The sequence below is a fragment of the Nesoenas mayeri genome (genome assembly GCF_963082525.1).
Source record: "Nesoenas mayeri genome assembly, chromosome: 2".
Lineage (NCBI taxonomy): Eukaryota > Metazoa > Chordata > Aves > Columbiformes > Columbidae > Nesoenas > Nesoenas mayeri.
The window spans coordinates 2,421,659-2,443,647 of NC_137543.1; the positions used below are offsets into that span (position 1 = coordinate 2,421,659).

At 47.2% G+C, this 21,989-nt stretch overlaps 1 protein-coding gene across 3 annotated transcripts; it reads left to right on the forward strand.

Annotated features, from left to right (window-relative positions):
- Positions 1 to 1,157: 1,157 nt before the first annotated feature.
- Positions 1,158 to 20,829, forward strand: EEF1D (eukaryotic translation elongation factor 1 delta). Of its 3 annotated transcripts, XM_080339728.1 has the most exons (9): positions 1,158 to 2,392; positions 4,757 to 4,880; positions 6,535 to 6,606; positions 13,119 to 13,187; positions 14,319 to 14,415; positions 14,624 to 14,727; positions 16,134 to 16,382; positions 20,101 to 20,295; positions 20,730 to 20,829. In XM_080339728.1, exons 1-9 carry the CDS (start codon positions 1,173 to 1,175, stop codon positions 20,766 to 20,768), a joined length of 2,169 nt encoding a protein of 722 aa, XP_080195854.1. In that variant the 5' UTR covers positions 1,158 to 1,172; the 3' UTR covers positions 20,769 to 20,829. The 3 variants fall into 3 exon arrangements, with proteins under 3 accessions (XP_080195854.1, XP_080195855.1, XP_080195856.1); XM_080339729.1 differs by lacking the exon at positions 13,119 to 13,187; XM_080339730.1 differs by lacking the exons at positions 6,535 to 6,606; positions 13,119 to 13,187.
- The last annotated feature ends 1,160 nt before the right edge of the window (positions 20,830 to 21,989 follow it).

Sequence of the window (21,989 nt, forward strand, 5' to 3'; positions counted from 1 at the left end):
AAGAATTTAAAAACTGAAATTAAAATTTAAAAAATAAAAAGATTTTAAAATTGAAATTAAAATTCTAAAAATTACGAATTTAAAATTGAAATTAAAATTCTAAATATGAAAAAGAAATTTAAAAGCAAATTAAAATTTTTAAAGAGGAAAAAATTAAAATTGAAATTAAAATTTTAAAAAGAAAAGGTAAAATTGAAATAAAAATTTTAACACTTAAAAAGAAATTTTGAAAATTAAATTTCAAAAGAAAATACATTCCAACATTTCAATTTTAAACTTAGAAATTAACATGTAAATTGAAAATTTTAAAATTAAATTAAAATTTTAAAATTAAAATGTATTCTTTAAAAAAAGACCACAAAGTGTTTTGCAGCCGGTTCATTCCCTACTCATTCAATACTCGAACAGTACGTTAAATTCCATATTTCTAAAGGCATTTTCTACACCATTTCCAATAACATCATCCCCTAAGAGCTGCTTTATTTCTTGCTCTCTGTTGTAAAACCCAAAGCACGAAGCAGATGTGATGCTTTTCATTTCTATAGAGGATTTTTTAAAGAAATTATTTATTTATAATTTTATTTTATTTATAATTATATTCTATAATATTTTCCACCTCTTGGTCAATTATAAATTGTCACTTATTGGGGTTTTAAACTAAAATAGACGTGTAATTTTTCAGCTCCCCCTGCTGGCCATTTAGTAGCAAAACACAAAGCGATGACCTCTAAAACTACTCAAAAATTGGGGCATCTGTAGCCCGTCTTCCCAAAACAAGTAATTAACGACTAATCAGACTAATTTAAAATAAGAAGAATATTTTATACATTACCAGGTAATTGAGCAAAACCTCGTTGGGTTTTTTCTCCCTACCGGTTGTCTTAAAGCACATTTTAAAGTGTTTATGTTTAAATAGCAACGCACAGAATTCTTGTGAGATGTATTTGAGGAGGGAGCTTATTTTGGACTTATTTAGGCAGTTTAATTCCTTTAAATCCAAATTTCTACCCACGCCAAAACGGAACTGAGCGCAAATAATAGCGATGCGGCGGCTTTTGATGCTCTGGCGTTAAGAAACCGCTCAAACCTGCTGCATGCCCTTGTTTTGTTGAGTTTTGCCACCACTACATTGTTGTGCTTATCTTTTAATTAATGCTGCCGCTTTTTGGAGGATGAGGACGAGGAAACCTCCCTGCCCGGTAGAAAAGGTTTGGTTAGACCAGGATAAATACGACGAAGCGGAGCGACCGCGGCACGAAAAGGAAGCGACGGCGGCCGCCGAGGAGCCCCAGGAGGTCGACGCCGTCAACGGCGTCTCCAATGACGACTCTGTCGAAAGCGAATTCAAGGGGGACTCGAAGAAAGCCAAGAACGGCAAGAAGCAAAGGAAACGGAAACGTTCCCCAAAACCCAAAAGCGCCGCCAAGTTGGACTTAATTCTGGCCGGTTTATCCGCCGACAACGTGTGGTTTGAAAAACCGCTTTACGATCGCGCCGAGAGCGTCTACAGGCAGAAATTAGTGGATTTGCAGCACCAGGAGGTGCCCAAGGATGCGCTGATGGCTCAGGAGTTGCCATTAGCGGACGGGTTGAAAGCTCTTCAAGACGTTCCTCAGCTGAGGATCTTTCCAGCGGTGCCGTCCTGCTCCCATGGGAGCCTGTCCGCCTGTCACCACGTCATTCAGGACGTCTGGGTCAACAAGTTGGACTTTGATAAAGCTGAGGAGATGTTCCTTGAAAAAACACACTTCTTCGTTCCCCCGAATGCCCTCAGCATCCCGTCCATGTGGCCGAACGCCGGCGGTGTCGCGCTGAGGACGCCGGATGAGGGCTACGTGACGGCCCTTCCCACTCCTGCTACGCCGAGAGACATCGGCGACGATTCTTCTTCCTCCGTTCCTGGTTTGCCCGGCTCTGTACACCCTACGGTAAACGGTAAGCCGCAGGTTTCCACCTTTCAGGCTCTCGTGTCAGAGGTTTGGTTGGAGAAACCTCTTTATGACGATGCTGAGAAGAGTTTCTATGAGAACATGTTTGACGGTCACCCCTCGGGTACAACCACCCAGCAGCAACGCGCCGGCCCTGAAGCATCAAAGAACGAAGACAAGGAGAACCTCAGTGTTGGAAAAGAAACGGCCGACGAACACGTGGATGCGGCCGCCACCTCTTTATTTCCTAACGACGCTGAGCAACCTCCGCCTACCACCTTTTTTCTGCATGAGGGCAGCGAAACCGTGTGGCTTAATAAACTGATGTACGACAGGGCCGAGTCGCGATACTACGCAGCTGAGGCTCTGAAGACGGCGAGAGCGGGAGAGAGTATGGAGGTGGAGGAATCCACAGTAATAAAACCCTCCCGACCAGCTGCTGATTCTTCTGCACCAGAAACGAAGTAGGAGGAGTTTATTTTTTGGGGTAACGCGTGTGCGACGCGGCCGGGTCGGGATTGAGCTGGAAGAATTTGCATGTGCGGAAGACGAGCGTCCTTTGGAGAGAGCATAGGGAGATGCTGAGCCTGTTTGTGGGCAGGATAATGGGGGGGAAACACCTTTAGGAACCCCCCTTTCTCCTGATAAATGCTAGTGGTGAAAAATAGTTAAGCATTTAAAGTTAGGACTGGTAAGTGAGCTGAGGTTTGGCCCTGTCTTTATGTGGTTGGGAGCCTGGGGCTGTGCAAAGCAAAACAAAAGCGAGACGTTGAAAGTTGAAAGAGGCAGAGGGTGCTGTGTTGGATTTTAAGAGGTTTTTAAATGGTGATTTTGCTGTGTATTTCTGTTAAAATGCCGCAGGGTCCTTCAGAGAAGCGTCATCCCCAGTTCTGCAGAGCGGGTGGGTTGGTCATCGAGTTCCGACGTGACCACATCTGAGCATCCAGCTCGAAGAAAACTTGGGGATGATGGTGAAATACAATTTTAGGCTCAGGACTTGCTGGATTACAGCTCGTTCGATGTGGGTGTGTGTAGCTGGGCGGGGAAAGTTCATTCTCAAATCATACGTGACCTTTGTCGTTATAAATCAGTTCACAGACAAACATTTAGAGGCTTCTTTTGAAGTCCTGTGTGATTCTGTGCTTTTTATATTTAAAAATGTGCTTTTATATATGACCGGCTCAACACTAAAGTCTGGGAGCCTGTCCCAAGGCTGGTGTTTAAATGTTATTTTGCAGTGACCGATGTTGAGGACAAAAAATTACAAAGGCTCTTGTAGCATCGGTCCCTATTTCTGACACTTTTGATCTTAGAGTTTCTTAGGATTTGTTGGAGAGTTTTAAGATCTTTATGTCTAATGATAACAGGGAGTTACGGAGAAGGTTTAGAGCACACAGTGTCTGATTTGGGCTGATTATCTTTAGTTGGAAAGAATTTGGTGGTGCCTTTTACCTTTCCCCAAGAAAGTTCATGTGTCTTTGTCAAATACGCGGTGGAAATTTGGCTGGAATTGGGATTCTCCGTTGATAATCCTGGTTGGCAGCTCTTGGAGGGTTGAGCGGTGGGATGGGCTTCGTTGTTGAGAACCTGCACGTTGTGGTGGCCTCTGGTTTCTTTTGGTTTTATAAAAGACTCATCTCTTGGCATCTGTGGAAATGTTTTACTGCGTTATTTTTAGAAAACGCTTTGGGGGTTTCTATTAACTGTTGTGTGGTAGAACCTGGTAGCGTTGTGGTTTCATTGTGATATTTCGTCCCCATTATCACCGCCTCAAATCAATGTCACCATCCCTTGGCTTGAAATAAGGGAACATCTTCATAGCGTTGCAAGAGCTCCATCGTTTGCCTTGAAATTAAGAAATTAAACAACCTTTGGAAGCTGCTGCATGAAGAAAAACAATTTAACACCATTTGACACCGGTGTGAGGATATTTTACGCTGTTTCTCCTGCAGTGACGGTGTTGCGTTGTGGATGGTTTTAATTTCTAAACAGATGCAGCAGCTTCCAAAAGGCCAGTTGTAAATTGAATATATGGATTCATGGAGGCTGGTTGGTGTTGGGTGGTCTATTGTTTCGGGTTTTTCCTTTGCAGGAGGATTCGATGACCAGGTTGAGACGTAAAGCCTAAGATACCCAACAGTTAGTGTCAATTTGGCCAAATGGCGTTCAAGAAAGACTGAAACGCGTTTAAATTCATGAGCTGTAGTGTCAAGAGGTGACGGTCACGTTGCCATGTGGAGCTGCATATCCTTCGGTTTTTCGTTTCACCGTGACCAGGAGCCTTAAAAATTAGAAGGATGGTTCCCTTTTTGATTTGTATAGACAAGGAATCTTTCTTAGCAGCGGATTTTAGACGTGAGGAGGAAATTTGTGATGCTGAGGGTGGTGAAACACTGGCCCAGGTTGCCCAGAGAGGTGGTGGATGCCCCATCCTTGGAGATATTCAGGGTTGGGTTGGACGAGGCTCCGAGCAACCTGAGCTGGGTTAAGATGTCCCTGCTCATTGGATTCATTCAGTGATTCCCATGATCTACAAAATCCTGCTCTGAAAGCTCGTGGAAAAAGGTACAAATGAGCTGATTTATTCCGTCCCCACTTGCTTTGTCACTAAATACTGGTCAGGCCACACAGTCAGGCGGGTGATTATAGACTGTCCTGCTTTCTTAATACGATCCTGTTTACTTAAACCTTTCCACCGGAGGGAAAACCGCCAAGCGGAGACCTACGAGCACAGCAAAACCCACTTTTCTGACAAGCCAGTTCCCAGCTACCAGCCTTAAGTGCTTCTAGAAACTCATTTGGCTTTATCTTTTTTCCCTTTTCTGCAGAAAAATGGCAGTCGACCACTTTTTGTCCGAAAAGATCTGGTTTGACAAATACAAGTATGACGATGCCGAGCGAAGATACTACGAGCAGATGAACGGGCCCGTCGGGGGCTCCTCGCAGCAGCAGGTAACACTGGTTCTCAAGGGTTTAGCAGAGGGCTGGAGCTTTAAAAACTAGTACAGAGCAGGTGAAAGGACACGATGCGCGTTCACTTTTGGGTTATTCGCGCTCTGGTTGCTGCCGTTTCCATGTGTGAGTCTTGTCTGCAGCTCCACCCCCAGTTATGAGCCATCGTGCCTTTAGAAAAGACGTTTTTTGTAGACTACGAGGGATTTTTTTCCATACGACCAATGTACTGGGAGTTCACACACCCTTGTAACAAGAGGACCGGTTATATGCTATATATACATATATATATATAGTTATTTTTTTGAGGCTGCTGCACAAATATTTCCTGTGATTTAGAGGCACAATTTGAGCCCTGAAGCCCCAAGAGCTGCTTGAAGAATTGACCTTTTCCCAATTCAACCAGGGAAGAAGCTGTTTGGGAACAGTTACCCAGGGTTTGATTTGATATAAACGAGCTGTTTGGTGTTTAAAGAGCAGCCCTACGGCTCCAAAGAGCCCAGGAATTATGTTCCTCTCTTTGCGCGCAAACCTGAGCTGAAGTAGCTCAAGCTTAAATATCACCCCAAAATTACGATTGTTTAAAAGTACAGAGCTATCGTAACCTCTTCCTGCTACGTAAAGAGCTGTTAACTGCTTATGCACTTAGTTGGGTGTGTAGAAAGCAGCTTAGAGTTTTATATGCCTGTCTTGCAAGGGTTTAAGGGGAAGCTTTTTGCTTAAGTATTAATTTCTGGGCACGTTTTCTCTCTCTTCCTCCTGCAAATCTTGACTAGAGGTGGCAAAGCACCCGGGCTACGGGCATAAATAAATATCCAAAGCTTTAGATAAGCGCTTGAAGTCGGTTTTAAAGCGCCGATCTCTGCAGTGCTCTTAGAAAAACAAAGTATTTCATGCCACGAAAGGAGCTTTCAGTGAATTTCTGCCTTTGAGAGGTGGTGTGAGGGCTCCGGGTGAGCTTATCAGCTGCTTTTCGGCTAAGAAAAATAGATCCGTGCTCCTTAAAACCTTCCTGCAACCTGGTAGTGATATCCACACATACCTGGGCACGTGGAGACTCATGTGTCCAAGCTGTTGCTCATCTCTGGTCTATTTGACGCAGGATTTTTGGGCTTAGGGGCAGTTTTGTGGCTCAGATCTTGCTCGTGGGGTTGCAGCCTGGGAGAGACAAGGAGTCAATGGATCATGGAAGCTTGAATTTGTGCCCTGGGAAGGGAATCTTTAAATCCAGACTAAGACATGAGGGGGGGCAAAAAACGCTTGTGCTGCTGCACTCCATGTTGTACCTCTCCGAATAAAAGACTTGAGTTAGGGCTCAGTTCTTGCCTGAAAATGGTGACGCTTAATACGACAAAGAGCTGCCTAACGATAGATCTCAAAGCCACTCCAACCCTCTGCTTTACTGGCAGCTGTTGAGGGTAATAATAGAGAGTTTAAAAGCTCTTGACTGGATGATCTTCTGGACACGTGGCCCGATGTGACCAGGGATTGCGGTCGCTGCTGCTTGATTTAAATCCAATCCTCCTGGCAGCTAATTTTGCTGAATCATTAGAAGGAACCCTCCCCATTCTTACCCTCTTTTGAACTTCCCAGTTTTCCCGTGTTAACTATTTCAAAAACAAACAAAACTTGGTTCTTTCTGCGCTGTTTGCAGGAGAACGGAGCCAGCACCATCCTCCGCGACATTGCCAGAGCCAGGGAGAATATCCAGAAATCGCTGGCCGGAGTGAGTACCTGAGCTCTCTCACCAGCTGGTTACCCGCAACCATTTTTAGCTGTGGCGCATCTCACACAATTCCACCCCAACCACCCATAGATTCTGTGCCTTCTGATTTTTTATTAAGCCAGAGGAGAAAACGAAGGCGCGCGGCGCCGTGTACAACCAGCGTAGCTCCATCCCATCACTACCAGAGAGTTGCATGCCGCTTACCCGCTTGCTAAACTTCTTAAAACTAACTGGATTTGGGTTAAAAATCCTTCGACTGTGCGTTTCTTTGATTTGTTTTTATCCTGCTGGAACGTTCCCCCGCGTCTTATCTAACAAGTTATTGTTAAAATAACCTCGCTGGGTAGCAAAGCACTGAGTGTGTGCATCTCATGGGATACATTGAGCTGCTTCTCGTTTCAATTTCAGGCAGGGTATGTGCAAAAAAATGGTGGTTTGCATCTGCTGCATGTAGGAAATTCAGCTTGGCTACTACCTGTAAGTCTGGACCATCTTTAAAAGCTCAGGAACATCATTTCTGGAGATGTTTTTGTGCTGATATGCACAGCCAGCACTCTAAAAACTCTTATGATTTTTAAAGAGGAAGCTGAGATCTTAAATTAATAAGTGGATTTGGTTTATAGGTCAAGAAAATTCCCAGAATACAGCCCTTGTGTCTTAATTTCGTACCTTGGCGGTGGGACTATTATATACCTGCAATATCTTCCATCCTTTATATAGATTTGGCCTCATAACTCCCTCTCTGGGGTATTTAACACCCTCATTTTCCCTCTAGATCAGTTGAATAACAGCAAATTGAGCCTTTCATATTCCTCCTTAACACAGAAAGGAGCCGAGTGTTTAATTAAAGGATTCGTTTTGCTTTGGTTGGATTTGCTGGTCCCAAATACAGCATGGAAGTCAATGGAAAGTTGAGATATCTTAGTAATATTAAAACGAAACCAAAAATAGGAAAAAGCATTGTGTACCCAAAACTGTCAGGGGTATATTTAATGTATAGCTGCTGTTCTGCTCTCCAAGAGTGTAGTTGCTTGATTAAGCAGAGCGACAGTGACTTTCTTATTGTTTTAAAATCCCATTTTACTGGTGGTGCTTCACATGATACCCCGGAGAGTTGATCTTTTCAGCTTTTCCACACGTTGTCACGTTTCTGCCCCGGAACCTGAAGCCGTAAACAACGCTCTGTGTTAAAAAAGGCTGAGCGGTGGAGAAACGAGTCTGAAAAGTCAGATTTTGTAGCTTGTGTTTCTGAAGGATCGTCGTTGACCTCAGGCAGTCGTGGCGTGAAGCAGGTTTGACTTCAGAACATGCTTGAAATTCCATTTTTATGTTCCAGTATAAGTTGGGGAATGATCTATTAGAGAGCAGTGTAGGGGAAAGGGACCTGGGGGTCCTGGGGACAGCAGGGTGACCATGAGCCAGCACTGAGCTCTTGTGGCCAGGAAGCCAATGGGACCTGGGGTGGGTTAGAAGGGGGTGGTCAGTAGGTCAGAGAGGTTCTCCTGCCCCTCTGCTCTGCCCTGGGGAGACCACACCTGGAATCTTGTGTGCAGTTGTGGCCCCTCAGTTCCAGCAGAACAGGGAACTGCTGGAGAGAGTCCAGCGCAGGGCAACAAAGATGCTGGAGGGAGTGGAGCATCTCCTGTGTGAGGAAAGGCTGAGGGAGCTGGGGCTCTGGAGTTGGACAAGAGGACACTGAGGGGGGACTCATTCCTGGGGATCAATATGGAAAGGGGCAGTGTCAGGAGGATGGAGCCAGGCTCTTCTTGGTGACAACCAGGGACAGGACAAGGGGCAATGGGTGCAAACTGGAACACAGGAGGTTCCACTGGAAGAGGAGAAGCAACTTGTTGGGGTGAGGGTGGCAGAGCCTGGCCCAGGCTGCCCAGGGGGGTTGTGGAGTCTCCTTCTGTGCAGACATTCCAACCCGCCTGGACACCTTCCTGTGTCACCTCATCTGGGTGTTCCTGCTCCATGGGGGGATTTCACTGGATGAGCTTTCCAGGGCCCTTCCAACCCCTGACATTCTGGGATTCATTCTGTGATTCTGTGTTTCAGAAAGCTGAATTGATGCTCTGTGATGTGCAGAATAATAGCGAAGTGTGTTTTTTATAGTCAGGATTTAGTCTTCCCTTCCACCTGAACATTATTGTCAGGAGTCTAAAGATGTCGCGAGTGAAAAATTGGCTCTTGGAAGATGCTGGGAAATTCAGTCAAGGCTGATTTTCAGCTGGATAATGTTCTCAAATATATGAATGAGCGTTTAGAAGAGTTTGAGGCAATGGTTTGTACCTCCTGAAGGAGGATACTGAGCTCTGATGCTGGAAACATTTGTTTGCACATACCTTTCATCCCGCTTTGCATGGTCATCTCTGCTTTGAAGCATTTTTCCAGTCCACACCAGCTCAATCGCTAACGCTTCCCTGGGTATAAAGGTGTTAACATGTGCGATACCGCAGACAGAAGGGTGTTGTATCTTTGCATATTGAAAATAGATTTAATTTTGGTTGAAGCTGAGTGATTTATGAGCTCGAGACTGGAAAAACCTGCACGTCACACCTGTAGCTGTCCCATCCCAACAGATGGGATGAGGGATGAGTTAACTCTGGATGCAACATGCGCCCTGACTCAACAGATGAGACCAGGCGTGAGTTAAGTCTGGGTTAATTCTGCGTGGTTATATGAAGTGAATGACAGAAATCACCTCCGGGGTCCAATTCAATTGTGAGTTGTACTGAAAGTGTTTGTTGGTATATTGGTTACAGCGAATGGTGACTTGGCAAAAGTATAACAGAACTTATCAACACATTAACAGCAAAAATCCTACTACGAGTGATATATTGGCAACCATCAGTAGCTATAATATGAAATTGAACCAGAAATCGGCAGCGCTTAAAGATGGTGGTATCCTTATATGTTCAAAAGGGAAAGGGAGAGAGTGGTAGAGAGGGAAGGAAAACTAAGGTATAAGGGAGAAAGAGAGTGGTAGAGAGGGAAGGAAAACTAAGGTATAAGGGAGAAAGAGAGTGGTAGAGAGGGAAGGAAAACTAAGGTATAAGGGAGAAAGAGGGTGGTAGAGAGGGAAGGAAAACTAAGGTATAAGGGAGAAAGAGGGTGGTAGAGAGGGAAGGAAAACTAAGGTATAAGGGAGAGAGAAAGAGAGTGATATATACACGGAAGAAGAGACAAAGAAATGTGGGTATAGAATAAAGGAGAGAAAGGAAGAAAGGAGTGAGGGATCCAGTCTATTACGGCCCCACAGTGTGGATGACAGGACTTGTACAATGATGTGTGGCCTCAGTGTTCCACGGTGAGGATGCTGAGGTCAGGAGCGCAGCGTCCTCTGATGGCTGGTTCAGAGTGAGCGTCCTCAGGGTGCTGGTGTTCCCTTGGGAAGGCCGAGCTGATATTCCCTTCGGTAAGACTGATAGGAACCCCTAAATGAGACTGGTAGGACCCCTTAAATGAGACTGGAATACCGAGCTGGTATTCCCTACCTGTGCTGTTTTAGTTGAGCTTTTTATAGCTCCCAGAATAGAGGAAAGTCTGGGGGGGAAAGTGATTGCAAAAGAGGGACAAGTCCTGGACCACATTGAGGGGTCTCTGCCTTGCCGCTTTGTGTCATGCAGAAATCAATGGGGAACCTCTAGTTGTCCAGACACATTTATTTGTAGAAATCTGGACAAATAGAGATCAAAATCTCTTCCCTTGGTGTATCAGGGAGCTCACAGAGCACTCGTAGCTTTATCCAAAAAGAACTTGTGCTAAGTTTTTCTTCCTCAGTCAGAATCACAGAATGGTTGGGGTTGGAAGGGACCTCTGGAGATCATCTAGTCCAACCTACCTGCTAAACCATGTACACCTAGAGCAGATCGCACAGGAAGGTATTACCTCTGGTTTTTAAAGTATGTTTTAGAGGCTCAAACTATAGCAATGGTCAGACATTGAAACTGAGGCTAAACTCTGTTTTCTACCCTTCATAAGCAAGAAAGTCCCAGAGTTTTAATTAGTTTGGATAATTAGATGTATATGCGGTCCTTGGTGCAGTTCCAGGCTTGCTGAGTGTTTCTATTTTGAAGTAGGTTGCGCTCAGCGTATTCAGCACAAAAACTATAGCTTAGACCAGGTTTTACACAGTTTCCAGGATCCCAAAGGGGGCGGCTGGTCCGGTTTGTGATGACCCTTAATCTCGTATTTCACTTGAGCCTCTTCTTGCTCAGGCTCATTCTACCCTGGGGTTGTTGATTTAAATGCTTTGCTGCGCCCTTCATGCTTTAAACCTCCCTTTTTAAACAGGAAAATACAGCACGGAGGAGCACGCGAATGCTGGTTTAGGATTAGTTTAGCGTATGTAATACGCTGAATCTCTTCATCCACGTGCACGATACTGAATTTGGTGGCTTTTTAAGCTCTCAGTGCACCCAGGTTGTTAATGAAATTTGCCATTTTGGCAGAGACAGGTGAGAAATCCCGGAGGTCGCTGCAATATCTGTGCTGCCCGTATCCCCACACACCAATGCACAGACATGTATTTAAATACCCCACTGAGAATTCCGGCTCTTTGGGCTTCATTATTGGAATTTACAACCTTAACATCGTCTCATCCGCAGTATTGATGTAAAACCAGCAAAGAGTGAACATAAAAGGATTTGGTGCTCGAAATTTACATTTCATTTACATTCTTCCTGTTGAGAACAGCTTGGAGCAGAGCAGAAGGTTTAAAAATCCTCTCATCTCACTCTTGCAAGCTGTCGCTACAGCCTTTTTTTTGAGGAAAATGACCATGATTTTCTCCTCAAACTTCCCAAATGCCACAACCACACAAGGCTGGCAGGTTGTTCTTAAACTGGAGGCATCATGCCAAGCTGTAGATGACTTTTTGGGGGGGAACCTATTCTGTGCTGACAAGCATAAAGGTGCTGCTTCAATTTAAAGTTCTCATCTTTGGGGGGCTGTTACAAACAGGGCAGAGAAATGTGGAGGCACAGCTGGTTTCTGTGGCAAATCCACTAAACCTGGGAGCCGGGGTTTAAAACCAGGCTGATCTGCAGCATCAAATATTCTTATACTGTCTTAAACATCCACGGTTGTGCCCAGGAGAGCTGATTGGTTGGGGAAAACCAGCAGAAATGCTTCAGTGTTTGGCTTGGAAACAGGACTAAGGGCTTCAGACTGAGTCTCATTGGGTCTCTTTGCAGGTGACACAGCTCCTGAGTTTGATCACGACTCAGAACCGAAAGTGTTGTTTCAATTGGTGGGGATGGATGTGGCCACTGCCAGAATTCACTTTTCGCTGAGCTAACTTAGACTTTGGCCCTGGTGGTGTAACTGGAGCAGGAAGGGGTCAGGCAATAAGTTGATCTGAGGTTTAATTTGGTCCTTGGAGTACAAAGCTAGGCCTAGCCCTCTGGGATGAGCCCACCGTGGCTTGCAGTGTGTGTGTGAGCATGGAAACCCATGGGAGTCTCATCATGTTGTCAGTGCAGACCGGTATGTGTTGCTTTATTATAGAATCATGGAATAGTTTAGGTTGGAAGGGACATTTGAAGGTCATCCAGTGCCACCCCTGCCATGAGCAGGGACATCTTCACCAGCTCAGGTTGCTCAGAGCCCCGTCCAGCCTGGCCTGGGATGTCTCCAGGGATGGTTCATCCACCACCTCTCTGGCCAACCTGGGCCAGCATTGTAACACATTTGCTCCTTATATCTGGCCTGAATCTTCCCTCTTTTAGTTTAAAATCATCACTCCTTGTTCTATCACACCAGGTCCTGCTCAAATGTCTGTCCCCATCTTTCTTGTCAGCCCCTTTTAATTATTGAAAGGCCGCACTAAGGTCTCCCCAGGCTGAACCCCGAACTGTCTCAGCCTTTCTCCCCAGAGCTGTTCAGCCCTCGGCCCATTCCTGTGTCCCTCCTCTGTCCCACTCCAACAGCTCCATGTCTGGCTGGTGCTGGGACCAGACGCAGAGCTCAGGGGGCTCAGGACATGGGGGCACAGGGGCAGGATCCCCTCTCCACCTGCTGCTCACGCTGCTCTGGGTGCAGCCCAGGACACGATTGATTTTCTGGGCTGTGAGCGCATGTTGCTGGGTCATGTCCAATCTTTCATCCACCAGAACCCTCAGGTCCTTCTCCACAGGGCTGCTCTCCATCCATCCATCCATCCCCAGCCTGGATTGATACCAGGGGTTGCCCCAACCCATGCGCTTGGCCTTGTTGAACCTCAATGAGATTCGCGTTGTCCCACTTCTCTGTAGGTGTTGTGTCTTTACTCTTGGATTAAGAGTCTTGGTAACAAGATGTTTAACAGGAAGGTGGCAGAGCTCACAGATAAATGTTTCTGTGCTGGCTTCATTTGGTGTATAGTTGCTGTGAGGCTGGTTTTTGTCGCACAGTGATTTCTCCTGCATGTGGATTTGGCTTCCTGCACTTGATCTGCGCCTTCCAGCATGAGTGAAATCCTCTCTGTCTTCTGAACCAAATGTCCTCCAAACCTTTTTGCCCCTTTGCAGCAGAAGACAGGTCCTCGTAGTAAAGAAGCTTCTGCTGCCCGTCACAAGAAGCAGTCGGGCCGCTCAACTGTAAGTCAATCTGCACACACACGGAGCTGGTTGTGTGATTTGAGAGGATGTTGTAGGGCAAGGACATCCCTGCCTTGGAGAGATGCACCACGTTCTCCTTCCTCACCACGAGAAGCGTTTGGCCTTTGGCCCGCAGTCGTAGCTCATCCAGATAATTTAATTTCGCTCGTAGAATCATAGAATGTCCTGAGTTAAAAGGGGGACCACATGGATCATCAAGGTCTCCCAGCTTGATGTGTGTTTGGAGACTATAAATCTACACTCACGTTCCTGAGCCTGCACCCACAGGCTGTGTCAGATAAATTTTTGAGGTGCTTTTGACCCCTTTTTTTGGGTGGGGTGAAGAATGTCTTTGACCTTCCTCCCAGGAGCAGCTTGTGCTCCTCCATGTGTCCCATGTCTGGGTATCTCCCAGGCTTTGTGTGCCAAATATTTCCCATCTTAACCCCCGTATTTCTCTCTTTCCACCTGAAAAGATCTCAGAAGTGTGTCAACAACTGAGAACCACATTCTAATTACATATAGGGTGCACTTCAAAATACTATAAATTATTTCCTCTGTTGTATTCAGTTCTAAATGACACTTAAAGCGTGAAGGCTCATTATTTTCTTTCTCATTTGATTTTATAGATAAGGGCCTCCTTCAAAACAAAACAAAAGCCCTTTTTTGCTGTTAAAACAAATACTTTTGCAGCTCGATGGCTACAATTGCTCCTTCAGAATGTCTTAAAGTGGATTTAAGGTGTTTTGAGAGAAATTAAAGGCTGGGGAAGGTGGGAGTACCGCAATGCCAGGTTCTCCGTCCAGCTTTGGGACTCGCTGTGGGATTTTGGGTCACTTCTGTGCCTCGGTTTGGCTGTAAGAGGGGACCGGCCACCCCTTTTTGATGTGTTTAGCAGCATTTTGATCTGAGACTCTAATGACTTGATCATTGGTGCCAGCTGAAATTTCTCGAGATACGTTTCATCCTTCATTCTATAGAGCTAATACCTTATTTTTATAAAACCTTTAGAGAGAATGTCTTTGTTCTTAGATTAGTTTTCATATTTTTTCTTCCCCTAAGGCTTTACTGAAGCACTGAGCTTGGCGGCTGGCGAACAGATTGATTTCACCTCCGTTTTCCTTGTTGCAGAGCGCGAATACGACCTCTCCTGGGCCTCCCGGCGACCAAAACGATCTCCTGTCCCGAATTTCTCACCTGGAGGTAGAAAATCAAAACCTTCGCAGTGGTAAGTAGGAGGATCTTGTGGCGTGAAAGCAAAACTTGGACAGATTTGGTGCCAGGTGAGCACATGCCAGGGTCTCGATCAGATCTTTGCAGGGACAACTGGTGGTTTTTAAAGCCCACATTGAGCAGAAGCAAATTGGTCCTGATTTGAATGGATGCAGAGCCTGCAAGATAAGGTTCTTTTTATTCATTTATTTCCTCCCTTATAGTTGTTGCAGACCTTCAGATGGCCATCTTCAAGTTGGAAAGCCGCCTGAATGCTCTGGAAAAGTCATCTACCTCCCACCAACCCGCAGCGGTTCCTCCCACCCAGGTGAGCCTTGACAAAGTGCTGTTGTTGTTTTGTCTGCCGTCACAAAGCGCCACATTGTTTCCAGGACCTCCTGGCTAGCTGAAGATGGAGAGATGCTCGTAGTCAGGATGAGTTTGTGGAAGGTTTTCCAGCAGTTGTGGCAACTGCCGCATCATCATTGTATCAGCACCAGTGTGGCCAGCAGGCCCAGGGCAGTGACCGTCCCCTGGACTGGGCACTGATGAGGCCAAACCTCAAATTCTGGGGTCAAGTTTGGGCCTCTCACACCAAGAAAGCCCTTGAGGTGCTGGAGCAAGTTCAGAGAAGGGAATGGAGCTGGAGAAGAGTCTGGAGCACAAGTGTGATGGGAGCGGCTGAGGGACCTGGGGGGTTCAGCTGGAGAACAGGAGCTGAGGGGAGACCTTCTGATCTCTGAACTGCCTGAAAGGAGCTTGGAGCCAGGGGGGTCGGGCTCTGCTCCCCAGAACAAGCACCGGGAGCAGAGGAAACGGCCTCAAGTTGCACCAGGGGAGGTTGAGGTTGGATCTTGGGAACAATTTCTTCCCCAAAGGGCTGTTGGGCATTGGAACAGGCTGCCCAGGGCAGTGCTGGAGTCACCATCCCCGGATGGGCTGAAAAGACATGGATATGAGGTTCTCAGGGACACGGGGTGGTGCCAGGGGTGGGTTATGGTTGAACTCAATGATCATAAAGGTCTTTTCCAACCAAAATGGTTCTATGATTTTCCCAAAAAGTGTGTGTAGAGAGGAATGTCTTACCAAGACCAGCAAAGCAGCTCCATTAGCAATTTCAGCCAGCGAGAGTTCGTGCAAATGTGCAGAAATTTAGAGTTACACACTTGAGTAGCATTTAGTGCTGTTTCTTAGCACACACCAGGTAAATTACCACTTTGTTACAACAGATAGGCAGGATTGATCACACTTTTTTTAGCCAATATCCTTGCTAGGAATGTATTTTGTTTAATTTAAGAGGAAACTGAGGGAACTGGACGTGTGGCGCCAATTTGATCAGTCTTTGTAGGTTGGAAGATGTTCTACCAGTGGTGCTGGTGGTCTCTGCAGTGAAACCCATAGAATGTGTAGGCTCCTCCTTGTGGTGGGGAAAGATTCCCAACTTCTGTCCTACTCAGACTCTTATGGTCCAGATATCCTGAGCCTTTAGAACGGTCAACTCTTGGCTATGTGGTGGTTTTTGCTCTGCTGGGCCAGTTCAAAGGTCCGTTGGGTCGAACGTCCTATTTTGATGGCCAATAGTTGATTTTTCGTGCAAATCACGCGGCATGGGCCACGTTCACTGTCTTGAGCAACACAGATTTCCGTTCCTGAGCTTCTCTTGAGTTCTGATGCAACTTCAGGTTAATCTTCTCTCCTTTTTCCTTAACACACATGCACGTCACCCCAATGAAGAAAGTGGAACCGTTCAGCGTTCCCTCCAAGAAAGTGGAGCTTCCGTCGGCTTCACCGGCAAAAAAAGTTGAGCCTCCTGCCGCAGAGGAAGATGATGATGATGACATCGACCTTTTTGGGAGTGACGATGAAGAGGAAGACCAAGAGGCTGCCAAAGTCCGAGAGGAGAGACTGCGGCAGTACGCGGAGAAAAAGGCCAAGAAACCGGGTCTTATTGCCAAATCTTCCATCCTTCTGGACGTGAAACCGGTGAGTAACGGAGGTGGGGGAGCTCCTGTGCGTCTGTAAATCGTCTCACTTGCACGTCCCGCTGAAGATATTAGGTTGGTGCAAAAGGAATTGGAGTTTCGGAATGTGACTTTTGAATCGTTATAACTAGGCTCAAACCTGTCTTTATTAATCAAAATAGGAACCGTTACAATCAACGTGGTTTTGCTGATGAGAAATAAGTTTGTTTGTTCCTGTAGCATGAAAATCTTCGGGATTCGATGAACTCTTATGTGGCAGAATGCAACCCCACTTCTCTCCCCCTCTGTCCTTCGATGTCGAAGGAATAGACACATCTCCCTCTCTCTCTGCTGTTTGAGGCCAACAGCTTCTTTTGTTTGGCCCCATGGCACCCTGGCCAGGGCCGTTAGGAGAAGGGGGTGCTGAGGCGCCACTGAGCCAGTGTGGGGGATGTTTGGAGGCTTCAGGGGCACCCACAGCCAGAGTGGGGGTGCAGAGAAGCTTCTGGAATGCCTACAGTCAGATCCGATCAGCCTATAAAATGGGATTCTTGTCGAGACTATGCCCTTTGTTGCGGATCTCTCGGAGCACGAGCAAGATGCTGCCGCTGAGAGCGCCCCCCATGGAATGGGTGCTCCGCTTGCCTTGCCGCCACATATGTGAGTACAATTTCTCCTCTCAGGATTGTGAGTATATCTACTTTCCATGCACATTTGCACACATACTTTCCATGCTCAATACAAGCACGTGTATAAATTATTTCCTTGCACAATCACGAATGTTTTTTCCTCCCGTGCTTCCATATAAGCACATGTATTATTCCATGCATATTTGCACGTGTATTTCCCCTCACAGGATTGCGAGTGTATTATAAATTTACCCTCGCAGAATCGCGAGTGTACACTTTCCATACTCAATACGAGTACGTTTATCCCTTTAAAAATAATCCCACACCGTGTTCAGGCAAGTGTGGACTCTTCCCAGATTCAGGCACGACTCCGGCATTGTTTTGGTGAAGCCACGTGCATGCCCACTGTGGACCTCCTGTTGTATTAGTTGCTGCCCCTTAATAATTTTCCTCAACTGATATCTGAACCTATATTCAGGTCACCTTTGGAGTGCTAAAACCCTCACCAGTTTAATAAAAGTTGTTCTGGGCCCTGTTGTCCCTTAAACTAACCTCAGGGTGCCTTTGTGACATCTTGGAAAGCGCTTTCTGCATCCTGCTGCTTGCGGAAACATTTTCCCCGCCAAAAGTTGTCGAGATGCTCGAAGAAGTCGGTTGACTCAGACAAGGCAAAACTTTGTAGCCCAATTCGTTCAGCTTTTGAAGCGCTGGTTGTGCGACGTGCGGTCGGGTGCTGTCGTGGAGAAGAATTGGGCCCTTTCTGTTGATCAGTGGCTGCGGGCGTTGCAGTTTTTGGTGCATGTCATCGATTTGCTGAGCTTCTTTAGATGGAATGATTTCTCTAGGATTCAGAAAGTGGATCAGAGCAGCACCAGAGCCCCAAACAGTGACCGCGACCTTTTTTTTAGTGCAAGTTTGGCTTTGGAAAGCGCTTTGGAGGTTCTTCTCAGTCCAACCGCTGAACTGGTCTCGCTGATTGTTGTATAACATCCACTTTTTGTCGCACATCACAATCTGTTCAAGAAATGGTGTGGTGTTGCATAGAATAGAAGACAAGGGCACTTCAAAGTGATGGTTGATTTTTCAGCTCATGAGGCCCCTGCTTCTCAAGCTTTTTCACCTTTCCAATTTGCTTCAAATGCTGAACGACCATAGAACAGTTGGTGTTGAGCTCTGGTCAACGTTGAGCTCTCGACAACACTGAGCTCTGGTCAACGTTGAGCTCTCGACAACACTGAGCTCTGGTCAACGTTGAGCTCTGGTCAACGTTGAGCTCTGGACAACGTTGAGCTCTGGACAACGTTGAGCTCTGGACAACGTTGACCTCTCCGGCAACTCCTCATGTAGTTTTAAGAATATCAGCTTTGATGATTGGTCTCAATTGGTTGTTGTCAACTTCTAACCACGTTTATTTCAGAATGTGCTCCAGTACCAAGCGGCAAATTTCAACCGTGTGAAAACCACAATTCCTTTTGCACCAACCTAATAAAACCTCCAGATTTCCAAACAAGGGGTGATATTGCAACTGAGATCTGTAGCGTTCGTACTGCTGTTTTCTGAGGTTCCCCTGGCCAGAATTAGCTCTTTTTGAAGAAGAAACAGATAATAAATGCCCTAAAGACAGGAATAAACCCGTCATTATCAAATTGTCGTGGGAGATCAAAAACTCTGGCCCTGTTTCAAGAGACATCCTTGATAAAAGCTGCTTTAAAGCGAGTTTTCCAAGCAGTGCAGAGAGGTAGAATCGAAACGATCACCTGAGAGATTTACTGTTGAATGTTAAGTTGCCGGACACCTCTCGGGGCTAACGGTGATCTCTAGAAGGCATATCAGGGATAAGAGGGTCATTAGGGGCGGTCAACATGGCTTCACCAAAGGGAAGTCATGCTTGACCAACCTCATCGACTTTTATGAGGACATAACAAGATGGATGGATGATGGCAGAGGGGTGGACGTGATCTCCCTTGACTTGAGTGAGGCATTTGACAAAGTGTCCCACAGCATCCTCACAGCTGAACTGAGGGAGTGCGGTCTGGATGAGCGGGGAGTGAGGTGACTGTGAACTGGCTGAAGGGAAGAAGCCAGAGAGTCGTGGTCAATGCGGCAGAGTCCAGTTGAGGCCTGGATCTAGTGCAGTGCCTCAGGGGCAGTGCTGGGGCCGGTATTATTCAATATATTCATCAGTTATTTGGACGAGGGAATAGAGTGACTGTCAGCAAGTTTGCTGGTGACACCAAGCTGGGAGGAGTGGTGACACTGGAAGCTGTGCTGCCATCAGAGACCTGGACAGGCTGGAGAGCTGGGCGGGGAGAAATTTAATGAAATATAACAATGGAAAGTGTAGAGTCTTGAATCTGGGCAGGAACAACCCCAGGTTCCAGTGTAAGTTGGGGAATGACCTATTAGAGAGCAGCGTAGGGGAAAGGGAGCTGGGGGTCCTGGGGACAGCAGGGTGACCATGAGCCAGCACTGGGCCCTTGTGGCCAGGAAGCCAATGGGACCTGGGGTGGGTTAGAAGGGGGTGGTCAGTAGGTCAGAGAGGTTCTCCTGCCCCTCTGCTCTGCCCTGGGGAGACCACACCTGGAATCTTGTGTCCAGTTGTGGCCCCTCAGTTCCAGCAGGACAGGGAACTGCTGCAGAGAGTCCAGTGCAGCCACCAAGATGCTGCAGGGAGTGGAGCATCTCCCGTGTGAGGAAAGGCTGAGGGAGCTGGGGCTCTTTAGCTTGGAGGAGACTGAGGGGTGACCTTATTAATGTTTCCAAATATATAAAGGGGCAGTGTCAGGAGGATGGAGCCAGGCTCTTCTCAGTGACAACCAATGACAGGACAAGGGGTAATGGGTACAAACTGAAACACAAGAGGTTCCACTTAAATGTGAGAAGCAACTTGTTGGGGATGAGGGTGCCAGAGCCTGGCCCAGGCTGCCCAGGGGGGTTGTGGAGTCTCCTTCTGTGCAGACATTCCAACCCGCCTGGACACCTTCCTGTGTCACCTCATCTGGGTGTTCCTGCTCCGGGGGGGATTTCACTGGATGAGCTTTCCAGGTCCCTTCCAATCCCTGACATTCTGGGAGTCTGTGAAAATCCATATTTTGTGGGGTTTTTTTGCAGTGGGACGATGAGACTGACATGACGAAGATGGAGGAGTGCGTGCGGTCCATCCACATGGACGGGCTGGTGTGGGGAGCCTCCAAACTGGTCCCGGTAGGTTACGGCATCAAGAAGCTCCAAATCCAGTGCGTGGTTGAGGACGACAAGGTCGGGACGGACATCCTGGAGGAGGAGATCACCAAATTTGAAGATTATGTGAGTTTTAGAGCAAACTGGGTGATTCCTGCCTGACCCACGGGGTCATTTTTAACTCGCTATCTCATTGGGTCTTCTTTGCCTAATTTTTTGGCTTATATTTAGACTAAATCGTGAAATATCATCTTGACGTTGCTAGAAACTCTTAAAACGATGTTCCTCATAGGCTGGACTGTCCAAAGATTTGTGCACTAATTCTCACAGTGCAGCATCCCGTTGTGATTGATGTTGCAAAAAATACTAAATAACGATGCTTAAAGGTTCTCTTAGCGCAGGTCTAAAGCCAAGGAGCCAGCCTAAGAGCCCTGGGCCAAGCTTAAACTGTTTAAGCATCACTGGTGCATGTTGTAAAGAAACGCTTGATGTGTTTTCTTTGCCATGAATGTCTGAGAACACCCCGGTGACCTCCAGCTGTTGCTTTTGTTCCATTCCAGGTGCAAAGCGTCGACATCGCCGCTTTCAACAAGATCTAGAAGTGAATCCCGTCCTCCCCTCGGAAACTGTAACTAATAAAAATCAAGATTGAGAGTGCAACTCGGATGATGTTTTTCTCTGGAAAGTGCGTTTTCTCCGGAGCGACGTGTTGTGAGACTCGGGGATATTTCCCTTCCCTGGGCGACCTATTTCTGGGTTGGAATTTTAGTCTCAATTAAAAAAAGATAGGATGAATCGGCAGGAAACATTCAGGACGCGCTAGTTTGGGGCTGAATTTCCTCCCTCTTTTCAGTTTGCTGCTCTCGTTATCCACTTTGACGATGATTTGCCTCATTAGCAGCCAGGGTCAGGGAAAGAGGAGGCGGCGTTTGGAACCGGCGGCGTGTGCCAGAGTCCAAGGTCCCGGCACAAGCGACACGGTGACAACGCTGAGCGAATGCCAAGTGTTGTGCTGGGAGCACCGGACAAAGGGCAGGAGTGACAGTGACACCAGCGCCTGCCCGATGTCACCTGCGTGCAGGAGCCTGGTGGCAAGTGGTGCCCAGTGTGGGTCTGACTGGGGTCTGTGCCCCATGTGTCTCTTGGGGCTGGTGGTGACACGCACAGGGTCGATGTACATGGTGCTTCCTGTGTGCGGTGTCCCCTGTGTCCCTTGTCCCACCCTTCCCCACACCTGGTGTCCTGTGTCCCCCTCTCCCTGCTGTGTCCCATGTCCCACAGTGTGCTGCCCTCTCCCCTGTGCCATGTGTGCCTTGAGTCACCAGTGTCTCATGTGTTTGCTGCCCTATGTGTCCTGTGTCCCCATGTGCTGCTGTCCATGGTGTCCCTAGTGTCCCTGGTGCTGGCACAGCTGGGGCCACATGTGCCCGGTGTTGGGGGTGCAGTGGCCCATGTGTCTGGTCCCAGGTGCTGCCACCTGTGTGCCCTGTTGTCCCCTGTGTGCTGCCACCTCTGTGTGTCCCGTATCCCCTGTGTGCTGCCATCCCTGGTGCCATCTGTGTCCCATGTCCCCTGTGTGCTGCCGTACCTCTGTGTCCCTATCTCCTGTGTGCCTCCATCCCTTGTGCCATGTGTCCCCTGTGTGCTGCCATCCCTGGTGTCCTCTGTCCCTTGTGTGCTGCCATCCTTTTGTGTCCCTGTCCCTTGTGTGCCTCCTTCCCTTGTGCCACGTGTCCCTTGTGTGCTGCCATCTATGTGTGTCCCATGTCCCCTGTGTTGTGCCATCCCTGTGTGCTGCCATTCCTGTCTGTCCCATGTCC